Source organism: Paramisgurnus dabryanus, chromosome 15 (genome assembly GCF_030506205.2).
Source record: "Paramisgurnus dabryanus chromosome 15, PD_genome_1.1, whole genome shotgun sequence".
Classification (NCBI taxonomy): domain Eukaryota; kingdom Metazoa; phylum Chordata; class Actinopteri; order Cypriniformes; family Cobitidae; genus Paramisgurnus; species Paramisgurnus dabryanus.
In genome coordinates, this window is record NC_133351.1 from 28,051,510 (window position 1) to 28,065,084 (window position 13,575).

At 42.2% G+C, this 13,575-nt stretch overlaps 1 protein-coding gene across 1 annotated transcript in view; it reads left to right on the top strand.

Annotated features, from left to right (window-relative positions):
* The window catches only part of col4a2 (collagen, type IV, alpha 2), a 143,664-nt gene that overhangs the window by 46,159 nt on the left and 83,930 nt on the right, over positions 1 to 13,575 (top strand). Inside the window, exon 4 of the mRNA XM_065292942.2 lies at positions 7,550 to 7,630. Coding sequence (XP_065149014.1) covers positions 7,550 to 7,630 — 81 coding nt within the window. The remainder of the gene's footprint in view (positions 1 to 7,549; positions 7,631 to 13,575) is intronic.

The following is a 13,575-nucleotide window of genomic DNA, read 5'->3' on the forward strand; positions in this document are numbered from 1 at the left end:
TTCCTAAAGGGCTATGGGTAAAATTTGTCGGCGCCAACACTCGCGGTCTAATAGAGTTAAGCATAATGTATTTCCATGTATTTTGATTATCTATTTTAAAACTGCGTTCATTTTATATTTTTCTATAACTGAATCAATAAAAATAGAATGTTTTAAGAATTTCTGAGATCATTTGAATGCTTCTAGTAATGTGTCGTGTTGGTCTTAAATTTGACTCATAATGGTCTTAAAAGGTCTTAAAAAGGTCTTAAATTTAACTTGCTGAAACCTGCAAGAACCCTGCAGGCAAGGGCAGCCTCCAAATCATCTGTGCTGATCTTACTGGATCTATCTGCAGCTTTTAACACGGTCAATTACCGCATCCTCCTGTCGACCATCATGTCTATGGGTGTCTCTGACACAGCGCTTCTATGGTTCAAGTCTTACCTCTCAGATAGGTCATTTTGGGTACCCCAACTTCTTGATACCGAAGTGCCTCAAGGCTCTGTGCTTGGACCGCTGCTTTTTTCGATATACATGACATCCCTGGGCTCTGTCATTCGCAAACATGGCTTTTCCTACCACTGCTATGCAGACGACACTCAACTCCACTTGTAGTTCCACCCTGATGATCCCACAGTTTCTGCCCGCATCTCGGCATGCCTGAGGGACATCTCACTCTGGATGAAGGATCACTATCTCCAGCTTAACCTTGCGAAGGCAGAACTGCTTGTCATATCATCTGAACCAAAGATTCAGCACAACCTTTCCATTCAGCTAGGTTCCTTGACATCACGCCTTCCAGGATGGCCAAAAACCTGGGAGTGGTCATTGATGATCGGCTTAACTTCACGGAGCATGTTGCTAGCACCACTCGCTCTTGTAGATTCAACCTCCACAATATTAAAATTATTAAACCTTTCCTAGATGAGCATGCTACGCAGGTCCTGGTCCAAGCTCTTGTCCTGTCCAGGCTGGACTACTGCAATGCACTACTGGCAGGGCTTCCAGCTTGCATGACCATGACCATACAGATGATTCAGAACGCAGCGTCAAGAGTGGTCTTCAATGAGCCAAAGAGGGCGCACGTCACTCCTCTCTTTGTCAAGTTACACTGGCTCCCTATAGCAGCTCGCATCAAATTTAAGGCTCTGCTCCTGGCCTTTAAAACCACCACTGGGTCAGCACCCCCTTACCTTCGCTTACTTATAGAGCCTTATGTACCCTCTCGATCACTGCACTCTGCCACCGAGCGACGGCTTGTGGTGGCATCTCAAAAAGGGAAAAAAACACTAGCGCATACCTTCTCAGGAGCTGTTCCACAACTGTGGAATGATCTGCCGGTCGTGACACGATCTGCTGACACTGTAGCTGTCTTTTAGACTCGTCTAAAAACCCATCTCTTCCGCCATTACCTCACTTCCTAATAACAGACTTACTATCTTTATTTAGTTACCTTTCTCTTTATCTCTTTCTCTATTTACCTTCCTCTTTATCTATTAAAAAAAAATACTAACAAACCCTTGGCTATGTATATTGTGTTGGACTTGATGAGACTATTTCCAGTGCACTTATGTATTGCTGTTCTTGTGTTGCCATAATTGCTTCTATTGTTTACCTCACTTGTAAGTCGCTTTGGACAAAAGCGTCTGCTAAATGACAAAATGTAAATGTAATGTAATTACAAAATAACTAGATAAATAAAGAAACACAATTCGAAATAACTAAAGAAATAGGTCATATTGAATATAACATTTTAAAAAATTAGCTCATTCCGACACAATTTGTTTAAAAGCTTCCTTTTAAGTTTACCATCTGTCATACTTCAGGGAAAGTCCCATACTTAAATAAATACTATGGTACTATGTACAAAATATTTGGCAATGACAAAGCGTAAAGAGAACAGAGCAGGAGAATAAATTTGTGTTGTATAAGGGCCGGTATTATCCCCTTCTGATATCAGGGAGCAAAATTTCAATGACCTATTTTTCCACATGCTGGCATAAAATGATTTACCAAAACTGAGTAACTAAGTAGGTTGTTCTTAGGTTGATAGAAGGACTGGGGACCAAATAATAGCACTTAATCTAATGGAAAAAATCTAATTATCATTATATCTCTTCTTTAAATGACTTCTGTTGTCCCGATTCCCAATATGAAGCATCATCTGGTAACAGCCAATATCACTATTTTATTTACTGAGAAATTGTAAATCACTCACAGTACTTTCCAGTGGTAACAGAATGGTTTTTCTGTGAAGATGATCATAAATTCCTTTTCTAAGAAATCTTGTTTACGTGATGTGTAACAATGCACGTAACAGCCTTTGGACCATTGCTGGTCATTTGTAATCTTTTCCATGTAGACATTTTTTTACGTAACAGATTTCCCATCTGCTATCCCTCTATGCAGTTTCATAATCTCATAATTGAAAAATATCCAACAATACACTTGTTTTTCTTGAGTTTGATTTGTTTTGTTTGACCGATTTTCACACTGATTCTACTCTCCAGTGGAATAGGTTTAGCATCTGGATCTCTATTTATTCCAGACACCTGTCGGAGGGTTTTGCCAGAGTTGTTAGACACTCGGCGTTAAAATGAAATGACTGTGGGAATTATTTTTGCTTGGTTTACCACAGACAGTTTTGAATACGATCATGACTCATATTGTCTTTGACTGTAAAGACAAACACTGCCGTCCATAAATGGATGTTTCTGTCACTTTATCATCATTTGCACAAATAGTTAGAAGTCTTTTATCCTGCCATGTGGCCATGTAAATGTAAACACACAGTGCCTAAGTCATTACAATGTCATCACATTGTCTGGTAAATACAGAGAAGGGTTGCATATGTCTAACAACAGAGACACACATCAAACATATTCAAGTTTATTTGTGAGGACATATACAGTCAAATGGCCACCCAGTGGCGTTTTATATCATTTAAACACACAATTTTGGATTTTCTTATTGATTATAATAATACTATTATTATAAACTGCTTGTAAAATTTAGGTTAAACTCATGTATGTCTTGTTTAGACATTACATGTTTGTTCAGACACCATGTTTGCATAATGAGAAAGACAGTGAATCACGTTTAAAGATAGTGCCTCTGATAAGATAAGATATACTGTATCTAGTTGAATGTCTAGTCGAAGGATATGTCTAGTCAAAGCGAAACAAGCATATTCTTTTTCTCCAGATGATTAAAACAATAATAAAATGAACACAGGGTTCATTCATTGCATCATTATTTATAATGTGTTCTCGAATGTAGTTATTATTAGCTTAGCTGCCTGAGACATTGATGTAATTCGCTGTAATTGTAGATGAATGCAGACCTCTGGTCAATCTGAAGTCAGTGCTCTGGAATTAAACACTGTCTTCTCTCCAACTCATATTAAAGGGATACTAAATGTCTCTTTATGAAAGAGCCCAATTGAATGCTCAGCTAGTACATTACAAGATGGCTTTGAAATATGCACTATAAATGTGTCTGACACTTAAAAACCCTCCAGTACATAACAACGTATACAGTCTGTAAAGGCACTTTCATACTGGAGATTTGGTTGTGGACAAGAGTTTGTTTGATGAAGTGAAAGCTTTTTATTGTACAGTACCAAACTCATGCTACCATGAGTCTAATAGAGTCGGGATGCAAAGGTGCTTCAGGATACGGTTCATATGAACTCTGGTGTGGTTCGCAAATAGTGTGAAAGCAATCTGTTCTATAATTTATAATAAATTGCAGCGTTGTGTTCCTGGGTGCATTTAATAATGGTAAAAAGTATTTCTCATAGCTGATTATTTTAGGGGCACCGTTAGGGCATTTTTAGGGGGGGCTTTAGCTTCCTACCCAACAATAGCGCTCGTGCACAGAGCTAAATGAGTTCATGTTCGAGTCTTTTAGATTTACAGACCAATTCACATTAACATGTCTCAAAATAGATGTCTTAGTGAGTATCATAGTAAATAATTGATTATTTTAAACATTTTATTGCATTCGGTCTTATAGTGCTATACTTGTTGATAGGGCTGCAACTAACGACTATTTAAATAGTCGACTATTCACCGACTATTGAAACGATTAGTCGACTAATTGAATAATTATAAAAAATTCTAAAATTTAGCATGAGATTGCTTTAATTCTGTAGAAAATGATAGTAAACGCAAGAATGAAGGGGGTACTTCAAGGAAAAATGCATATTTTATTGAACTTTGCTGCGGATAGGCCGATTCATAATAAAAGTAAATAAAACACCCCATCTAAAACCATTTAGGCACAGTGATCGGTCAGTATAGACATAAATGCATAAATAAAGAAACTCTATCATTTTGTCTATCAAGGACAGGCACATTTGTTTTATAAGAAAAAATAAATTAAAATCAAGTTAATATTTTCTTCCTGTAAACCAGGGGCAGGCACATTAGCAGCAATAAAACAGTAAACAAAAATATTAAGTGCATTTTGTGAGATACATTCAGTGGTCAATCTGTTGCAAAAGAACGTCTGCTTCTTTTGCAGAAATGGGTCCATGGTGGCTCTCTTCTTCAGACTGCATGAATTTACTTTAAAATACTTTTGTCAGGCACAGTCGGCCATAACGTTAAATCCTTGTTTTTTTTTTTTTTTGCAAAAATACGCTTATAAAATGTACATCCAAAACAAAACGTATTGGCTTCCATGTTATTTAATTCTTACCGAGGCGAGTTATACACATTCATTCAACTGTCCAACGTGCTTTCTCTTTAAATGTTCGTGCATCACCAAGGTGCTGCCGTGATATGCAAGGACTGCTTTGCAAACCATGCAGGTAATCTTTTTATTCGCCGTATCTAGGCTAAAATGCTCCCAAACTTTAGATGTTTTGGTATGCGCAGCTGCTGCGTTGGACGCCGCCATTTCAGTATGTCATTGCTCAGAGAAGCTTATGCGCATGTGAGATATATATATATATATATATATATATATATATATATATATATATATATATAATTTTTTTATTCTATAATACTCTCGTTGGGAGCCCCCTAAAATGAAAATCCTAGAATCGCCCCTGCTATGAATAAAGTGTGGGCCGTTTCTGGGGATAAATCCAAGATGACAAATACTGGAACAACTGGCTAATGTTTCAACCTTTAGCTAATGTTATAAACACAGTATATTTATATACACTTGTACGTTATGTTGATGTTGTGATTGTTTCATTGTTGAGAGCCAAATGTACATAGTAAAATTTAATTTGGAGCAACTGAACCAAGTGTCAAAACAAACTAAGTAGAGGGTTCATATTTGTGGTTGCATGCACTTCATGTACAATCATTGTGTTGCTTTATATAAGCCTCTGATATTTATCTTCATTGTTATTTTATATGAGTGCTGTCTACGACAGTTTTAGCATACAAATAACTGTTGAGATCTGTGTTTATTGCCCTGTGTTTATCTGTTTGGCTTTAGTTTTTGTTTGGTTTTTGTTGCCAATGGCCATACAAACTGTATATTGACCTTCCTGTAAATGAGAACTGACTGTTGAACAAGTGTTTCTATAATCAGAATGATTTCATTTATAATCAAAATAAATATATTGACAAAAAGTAGGTGCAAATTTACCACAAAACACAGCTATGACCGGTGCAACCAACGATTCTGTGTATCACTGTGTATCACTAATTTTTGTCCAGTGGAAGGAAGTACTTTATTGATTTTACTTTATTAAAGTTGTGTTGATAAATATTTTTTGCTTTAATATTTGGATATGGTGTGGTAACCATTTTATAAAAGCAATATTGTACAAGAGGCTGTGCTGTGTGGTGGAATTATTCACACAAAGTTACAAAGCATCTACATAAGATTCCGGGACACATTTTTAATCATTTATATAACACATGTTAATATTTCTTGACAACATTTGATCGAAATGACTATAATGATAATCTGGACTGGTGTGTGTAAGCTTTCTGTTTTATTATTTAAAGTTATTCATTAACCTCCAAGCTCCTGTGGTCTGATTCTCAAAACCTGGTGACTTTATGAACCCAAACACATTCTTGACAATACCTATGCATATGCCTCCCTGGTTGGGACAGGAACAAACAAATACTAATCAGGTGATCATTGTTTCAGGCTGGTTGGAAAATATTTTCAAGGTAATGGTGGAAAAGTTCAGTTGTTGGGAAAGCGTGGGGGGAACAGGATAGAAAACAATACTCTTCTCATCATCTGCTGTGATCATCAACTATTTAGCAATACTTTAAAACTGATTTTTATGCTGCTGTTTTGTCCTTTATTATTCCTACCTTGTGTAAGACAATACCTCTGCTTCTCCCTGCTGTAAATAATGTTTTAGTCACCGGAAAAGACCTTGCAAACCATTTACCACGCAAAAAAAACTTCCAGTGGAAAACCGACTTTAGTTTTTCAATGGCTGGCTGATGCTAATATTGAGTGTGCAAGGTTGCCAAAACCCAGTATATTACACAGTAGCCTAATCATTAAATTTATATATGGAAACCTACATAAATTGGCAACATGAATCTTAAAATGACCCTGCCTATACCTGTTCTAAAATTATGTGTTTGTTTTCTTATCTATTCAGTTGCACAATTTTTATTAATTTACATATTTAATATTTAAGTTTATTTTAATAGTCCTGATATCTGCAGCGGGACTATTTTAGAAGGACATTCTTCTTACAGACGGCCATAAATCACACTAAGATCTCAGTAAAAGATTTCATTGTGATTTAGCACAGATTTTTAAAGTGGCCTTTGTCTGGTGCTTGTCCAGCATCTCATATCAGACGAACAAGAATGTCTGTGAAACACTCTGTCGCACAGCAGACAGTTTTATTTTGTCTTTTAAGGAGTGACGGGAGACGCTGACACACTGTTTCATGGACACACAGTGTCTCACTGGTCAATAGGATCAATGCGTAGGTGTGAATGGAGACACTGACGTCATAGAATGAGACCCTCCAAAAAATAAGCTTCCCCCACAAAGAGATTCACTCAAGAAATCCTGAAGCATGAATAATGTAATGTGTTCGGTAGCTCAGTGATATTCATTTGCAAAGCTTTAAACTGAATGCTGTTAGGAGTTAATGCTCAACTTGTCATGGTGAAATGTCTAAGTTAAAACTGTGTGTGGGCAAACTAAGTAACACTGTACATAATGCAAATTAGAATTAAATTAATAATTAAATTATTTATTACTTTCAAACATTTACAATGGAATATGGTAAATATGTCCTGAAAGCATTTGAAAAAAAAACTTTATTGGGGTTAAAGGTTTTTCCGTTCACACAAACTATATTTAAATCTAAATATGTAAATGTCACACCACTAAAAATTGTTGAAATTTGTACCCAAGCTGCCATTGGGGTAGTACCCTTTAAACAGGTCCTGATATGTATTATTCGGTTCAGATATGTATACATTTGATACAATTATTTAGTGAGCTGTGGACTGAGCCTCACAATCTAATGTTTTGTGTCATTTAAAAATTGACATTTATTTCCACATCGTCTTACCATCTTTCCTTCCCTCCTTTATCTGTTCTCTCCCAGGGAGTTAAGAAGTATGACGGGCCATGTGGAGGCAGAGATTGCAGCAGAGGATGTCAGTGTTTTCCTGAGAAGGGTGCGAGGGTAAGTCGGTTTCAATCTTTTGTTCCAGCAAGCTTTCAATATCCATCACTTGCTGCTGTATTGGATTTAGAATGGCAAAGCATTCCCCATCATTGCATATGTACAAAACAAAAATGTAAAAGCTGATGCAAAAGATACATTGACACACTTTCATTAAAAGTTTTTTTTTTCTGCAGTGATACAGTAAGCTCCCAAATAAGATGAGGGTCAGTGGAGCTAAAACAGACATTTTAAAATGGGTTTATAACACTTTGCAGATGCATATTAATTAAATTAGACTAAGCATTAACATCTATAATGGAAGAATAGGCTGTAAAGGAAGCCTGACCAAAAAAAACTGACCAATAAGATATAAGCTTTTTTTTCAGACGCATGATACATCAGCCCTGCCCTAAATACCACACTAAGCCCTTGTAGTTTCTTGACATTGGCCCACACTTTGATGACCGAATGTTTAATAGGCTGTTGTGTTGTAGTCTGCTCTGCTGTACAGACCATAACAGTGCATGTAGACACAAAGGGGGCGCTTATGAGCACAATTTAATATCTAAATGACAAATGGGATGCCATACTGTCTCATGGTTCACAGACACATGCAAGCAACAGCAATTGCATGTCCACAAGACATTTCACATCAATGTGCCAAATGGGTCAAGCCACCATTATGGCTTGCACACCAAAGATGTTCACAGCTGTTAGTAGAGCTGGCAGCTGTGGCCCTGTTTACACCTGGTGTAAAGATGCACTTTGGGCGATAGGATCACAAGTGGATGGCGCTAAATACAGGTGTATACGGGGGTGTCAAACGTTTTGAGCTTGTTGCTTATGTGGTTGAATGTGTTTGAAAAGCCACAAAAGGACGCCTACTCTCCGCATGTTGATCTAGTGTGTAATGTAACAAAAACAATGTTTTTACATCGGACCTGACCTAAGCGTGGTTTTAAGGCTGTCATTGCTAAAATGAAAGCGTCTACCCTCCACCAATTTCATTTCTGTTTTATTATGCGTGTGAAAGTTGCACAAAGTTATTTCATTAACTGCTCTGAAATATCTGAGAAAGCTTGTACATACACATGTACAAAACTCTGTGCAACATGTTTACTAAGAACATAAGCAGCGGTACTCGCATAATATTAGTGCATGTCAACTTAAACCGTAATTTCTCACGCTCATGTTTAAACGACTCGTCCATAGGCCATCCCCTTGAAGTAATCTGTCGAAATTGGACAAAAGAGACAAATTTAAACACCAGATGTAAAAGAACATGCGTCTGTCTCATCCACTTGTGATCTGATTGACCAAAATGCATCGTTATACCAGATATAAATGTGCTATGTGAATGTTTTCATGTTTTAGATGTCTCCTAATTTAAAACACCTGAATCAACTCATCAGCCTTCTTCTAGAATGGTTAACATGTCTCCCTAAAAAGCTGATGAGTTTATTCAGGTGAGTTAAATAAGGAGACATCTAAAACATTCTGGAAGGGGGTACTTGGGGACAAGGATTGGGCAACACTGCAGTTTGGCTATAGTGCTACAGCATTTATGCGTGTGAAGGCTTTATGTTCTTGTGTTTGTCTACTAGTATATGTGGTTTACAAAGACACAAATATGTATAATGTGTATAACAACATTAACATGGTTTACAAAATACTTAAAAATATACTAAATTGAATTTTTTTTTTTTGAAATAAAAAATGTGTTGAAAAGTATACATTTGAAGGGACACTCCACCTTTTTGAAAATATGCTCATTTTCCAACTCCCCTAGAGTTAAACATTTGATTTTTACTGTTTTGGAATCCATTGAGCTGATCTCGGGGTCTGGCGCTGTCACTTTTAGCATAGCTTAGCATAATCCATTGAATCTGATTAGACCATTAGCATTGCGCTCAAAAATGACCAAAGAGTTTCAATATTTTTCCTATTTAAAACTTGACTCTTTTGTAGTTACATTGCGTACTAAGACAATTAAGAAAATTGAAAGTTGCGATTTTCAGGGCCAATATGGCTAGGAACTATACTCTCATTCTGGCGTAATAATCAAGTACTTTGCTGCTGTAACATGGCTGAAACAGGCGTAGTGATATTACGCACTGCCCTAAAATAGTCCCCTTGGTTACAGAATGAGAGTATAGTTCCTAGCCATATCTGCCTAGAAAATCGCAACTTTAAATTTTCCGTCATTTTTAGTACAAAAGAGTCAAGTTTTAAATAGAAACAAAAAGCGAAACTGTTTGGTTCCCTTTCAATACGGTTCACTTCGCATTGCGTCAGTTTGCTGACGCTATGGGGGGAAACTCCTGTTTACTCCGTGATTGAAGCCTATTGGTTAACGTCTGTAGAAAATACAGACCAATGACGTTTGAGCCCGCGCGGGGGCGTGGCACACGTCCCTATATAAGCCGGTGAAATACGTCAAGAGCTCATTACTTTTCTCCTTCAGCGCGAACCTTCTCGCTGCTCCGAAGAAGAAGCCCTTACTCGCCGTCGATCCAAGCACTGCAGCGGACTACAACACACCAGCGTGTTCCCCTGCCGCTTTCCGGTGAGCCTAAAAGAGAGTATCTAAAAGAGCAGAAGCGCGTTGAGATAATGTCGCTTCGGCATTGCGGCTCCTGCCGAGCCCCTTTGCCTGTGGAGGATTTCCACAAGGAGTGCGTCATCTGTCTGGGTCCTGCCCACGCCGAGGCCGTACTCGCCGAGGCAGGCTGTGCCCACTCGTGCTCCTTCCTATCGCGGTGCTGCGCTCCCGCCTCGAGATCTTTAAACGGAAGGCTTCCCGTGCTCTCCCGCCTAAACAGCAGCGGAGCCGTGAAGCTGGAAGACGCCCTGAGACCGAGTCCACGCCGGCTCATCCCCCGCGTGCTCTGTCTCCCCGCCGTCACCCTGTCACCTTCGCCCATGAAGACCTACGCCCCCTGCCGAGTGCTAGCGGCATGGTTTCCTTTGGGTCCGGTGACAACTTGGAAGTGATGTCATCCTCTGAGGAGTTAGAGGATTGGGCGGCTTCGGATGACGACGCCCACGCAGCCGCCGCTGATGAACCTACCGAGTCGCGTCCTCACGACTCTGAGCTCATCCGCATCTTGACACAAGCTACGACGGAGCTCAACATCAAGTGGTCGCCGCCGTCAGAGCCTCAACTCAGCCGGTTGGACGAGTGGTTTCTGCAGCCCGGGCGCCGTCAATCGTCCCGCCAACGGCAGGCGCCGTTTTTCCCTGAGGTCCACCAGGAGCTCACCAAATCTTGGCGTGCTCCCCACTCCACCCGAGCTCAGAGCGCCGTCTCCCACGTCCTCTCCGTAGTGGACGGCGCTGATGAACACGGCTACTCCAAGATGCCGCCGCTCGAGGAAACTGTCGCCGCCCATCTCTGCCCGTCTTCAGCCGGCGGATGGAGGGCTAAATTGAACCATCCGTCAAAGCCCTGTCGCCTGACATCGACCCTGGCGTCGAAATCTTACGCCGCCGACGGCCACGCTGCATCCGCTCTCCATACGATGGCGGTGCTGCAAGTATACCAGGCAAAACTCCTCCGTGACATGGACGAGACAGGTCCGGACCCGTCGACCTTTCAGAACCTGCGCAGCGCGACTGATCTGGCCCTTCGCGCCACTAAAGTCGCCACTCAGGCTGTAGGAAGAGCCATGGCCAGCCTGGTTGTTCTGGAGAGACATCTGTGGCTGAACTTGACGGAGATAAAGGACACGGATCGGGTTGCCCTTCTTGACTCGCCCGTGTCACCGTCGGGGCTCTTTGGCTCCGCTGTGGAGGGGTTCACCCAGCGCTTCACTGAGGCACAGAAATCGTCGCAGGCTATGCGGCATTTTCTACCAAAACGATCTGCCTCAGCGTCTGAGACCGGCCGCCCAAAACCGCCGCCAGCTCAACGCCCTAAGCCAGCACCAGCTCAGCCCCAGCAGAGAGCTGAACCGGAGGTCAAGCGCCAGCGTCCTGCACGACCGGCTGGCCCGCCTCGACGCCGCGGTCCCCGTCCTCGGATTACGCTGGACCCGACGCCGGCGCCGCCTCCCTGAAGAGAGTCTGAGGAGGAAAAGAGGCTCTGGTCCTGCTTCGGCCGGCCCGCCCTCGAAAGTTCTGCGTGTTTCAGTCCCCTCGGGCGCTGGACACACCCTCGCTGTAACAGCGAAACACAAAATTTTACCTTTTCACAAAAAGAGCAAATTTCCTCCTCTGTACACACAAACACACACACACGGCTTAACGTCCATAAGCATATCGACGCTCGCCGTCAAATTTAACGTTTGGCAATCCACCCCCGGTATGCCGGGCTGGATTCTAAACGTAATCCAACACGGTTATTCACTTCAATTCGCACGGAGACCACCCCGGTTTCGCGGCGTTCTCTACACCACTGTCCCAGACGATCGTATGCAGATCCTCAGGGAAGAGGTGCATTCTTTATTACTAAAAGACGCGATAGAGACGGTCCCGGCGGATCAAAGCGAATCAAGCTTTTACAGTCGTTATTTTCTCGTTCCAAAGAAAGACGGCGGCCTCAGACCGATATTGGATCTACGCGTTTTGAATCGCGCTCTTGCCAAACGGCCGTTCAAAATGCTTACAGCCAGATGAATCATGGCGTTAATTCGACCGGGCGATTGGTTCGTATCAGTGGATCTGAAAGACGCTTACTTTCACATTCCGATAGCGCCACGTCACAGGCCGTTCCTAAGATTCGCGCTCGACGGGACAGCATACCAGTACAAAGTTCTGCCCTTCGGATTATCTCTGGCACCACGCACATTTACCAAATGTGCGGATGCGGCTCTCGCCCCTCTCAGACAGAGCGGCATCCGCATATTGAATTACCTCGACGATTGGCTTATTCTAGCACAGTCAGAGAGGGAAATTTCTGCGCACAAGACCGTTGTACTCCAGCATTTGGAGAATTTGGGGTTCAAAATCAACCTCCAGAAGAGTTTGCTCACCCCCACGCAGCGAATCGCGTTCTTAGGCACGACGCTCGACTCATTAAAGATGCGGGCATGGCTTACACAGGAACGCGCGCTCACGGTCAGACGCGAGGCGGCATCGTTCAAAGCGGGTTCACATCTCCCTCTCAAACGATTCCAAAAAATGCTGGGTCTGATGGCAGCAGCATCCCCACTAATACCGTTGGGAATGCTGTTCATGAGGCCGCTTCAGTTTTGGTTGAAAGCGAAAGTTCCGCCCCGTGCTTGGTTGTCGGGCCGCTTATTAATCAAAATCACGTACAGCTGCATGAAAGCGCTTTCGATATGGACATCCCCTCACCTTTTCCTCTCGGGCACGGAGCTCGGCTCCGTGAGCAGGAGGAAAGTGGTTACTACGGATGCGTCTGCGACGGGTTGGGGCGCTCACTGCGACGGCGAGCTCGCCTTCGGTGCGTGGAACAACCAGTTGTCTCAGCTACATATCAACCACCTCGAGATGTGGGCGGTTATCTTGGCGCTACGACACTTTCGACCGAAACTCCAACATCAACACGTTCTAGTGCGGTCGGACAGTATGACGGTGGTTTCGTTCATAAACCACCAAGGAGGGCTGAGATCTCGCTCCCTATCCAGGCTGGCGAGACGGCTTTTATTATGGGCTCACGCGAACGTACGTTCGTTAAAAGCGACTCACGTACCGGGTGTAGCCAATACGGGTGCAGACATTCTCTCGCGCAACGGTCCGCCGCCGGGAGAATGGAGACTGCATCCTCAGACGGTCGAGAGAATATGGACCGTCTTCGGCCGGGCGGAGATCGATCTGTTTGCGTCAGACGAGAACGCGCATTGCCCGATCTTCTTCTCGAGACACCACGATGCCCTGTCGCAAGCATGGCCGGCGTGTCTTCTGTATGCTTTTCCTCCGGTGGCTCTGTTACCACAGGTCCTTCAGAGGATAAGAGAGACGAAATGCGCGATAATTCTGGTCGCCCCGTTTTGGCACAA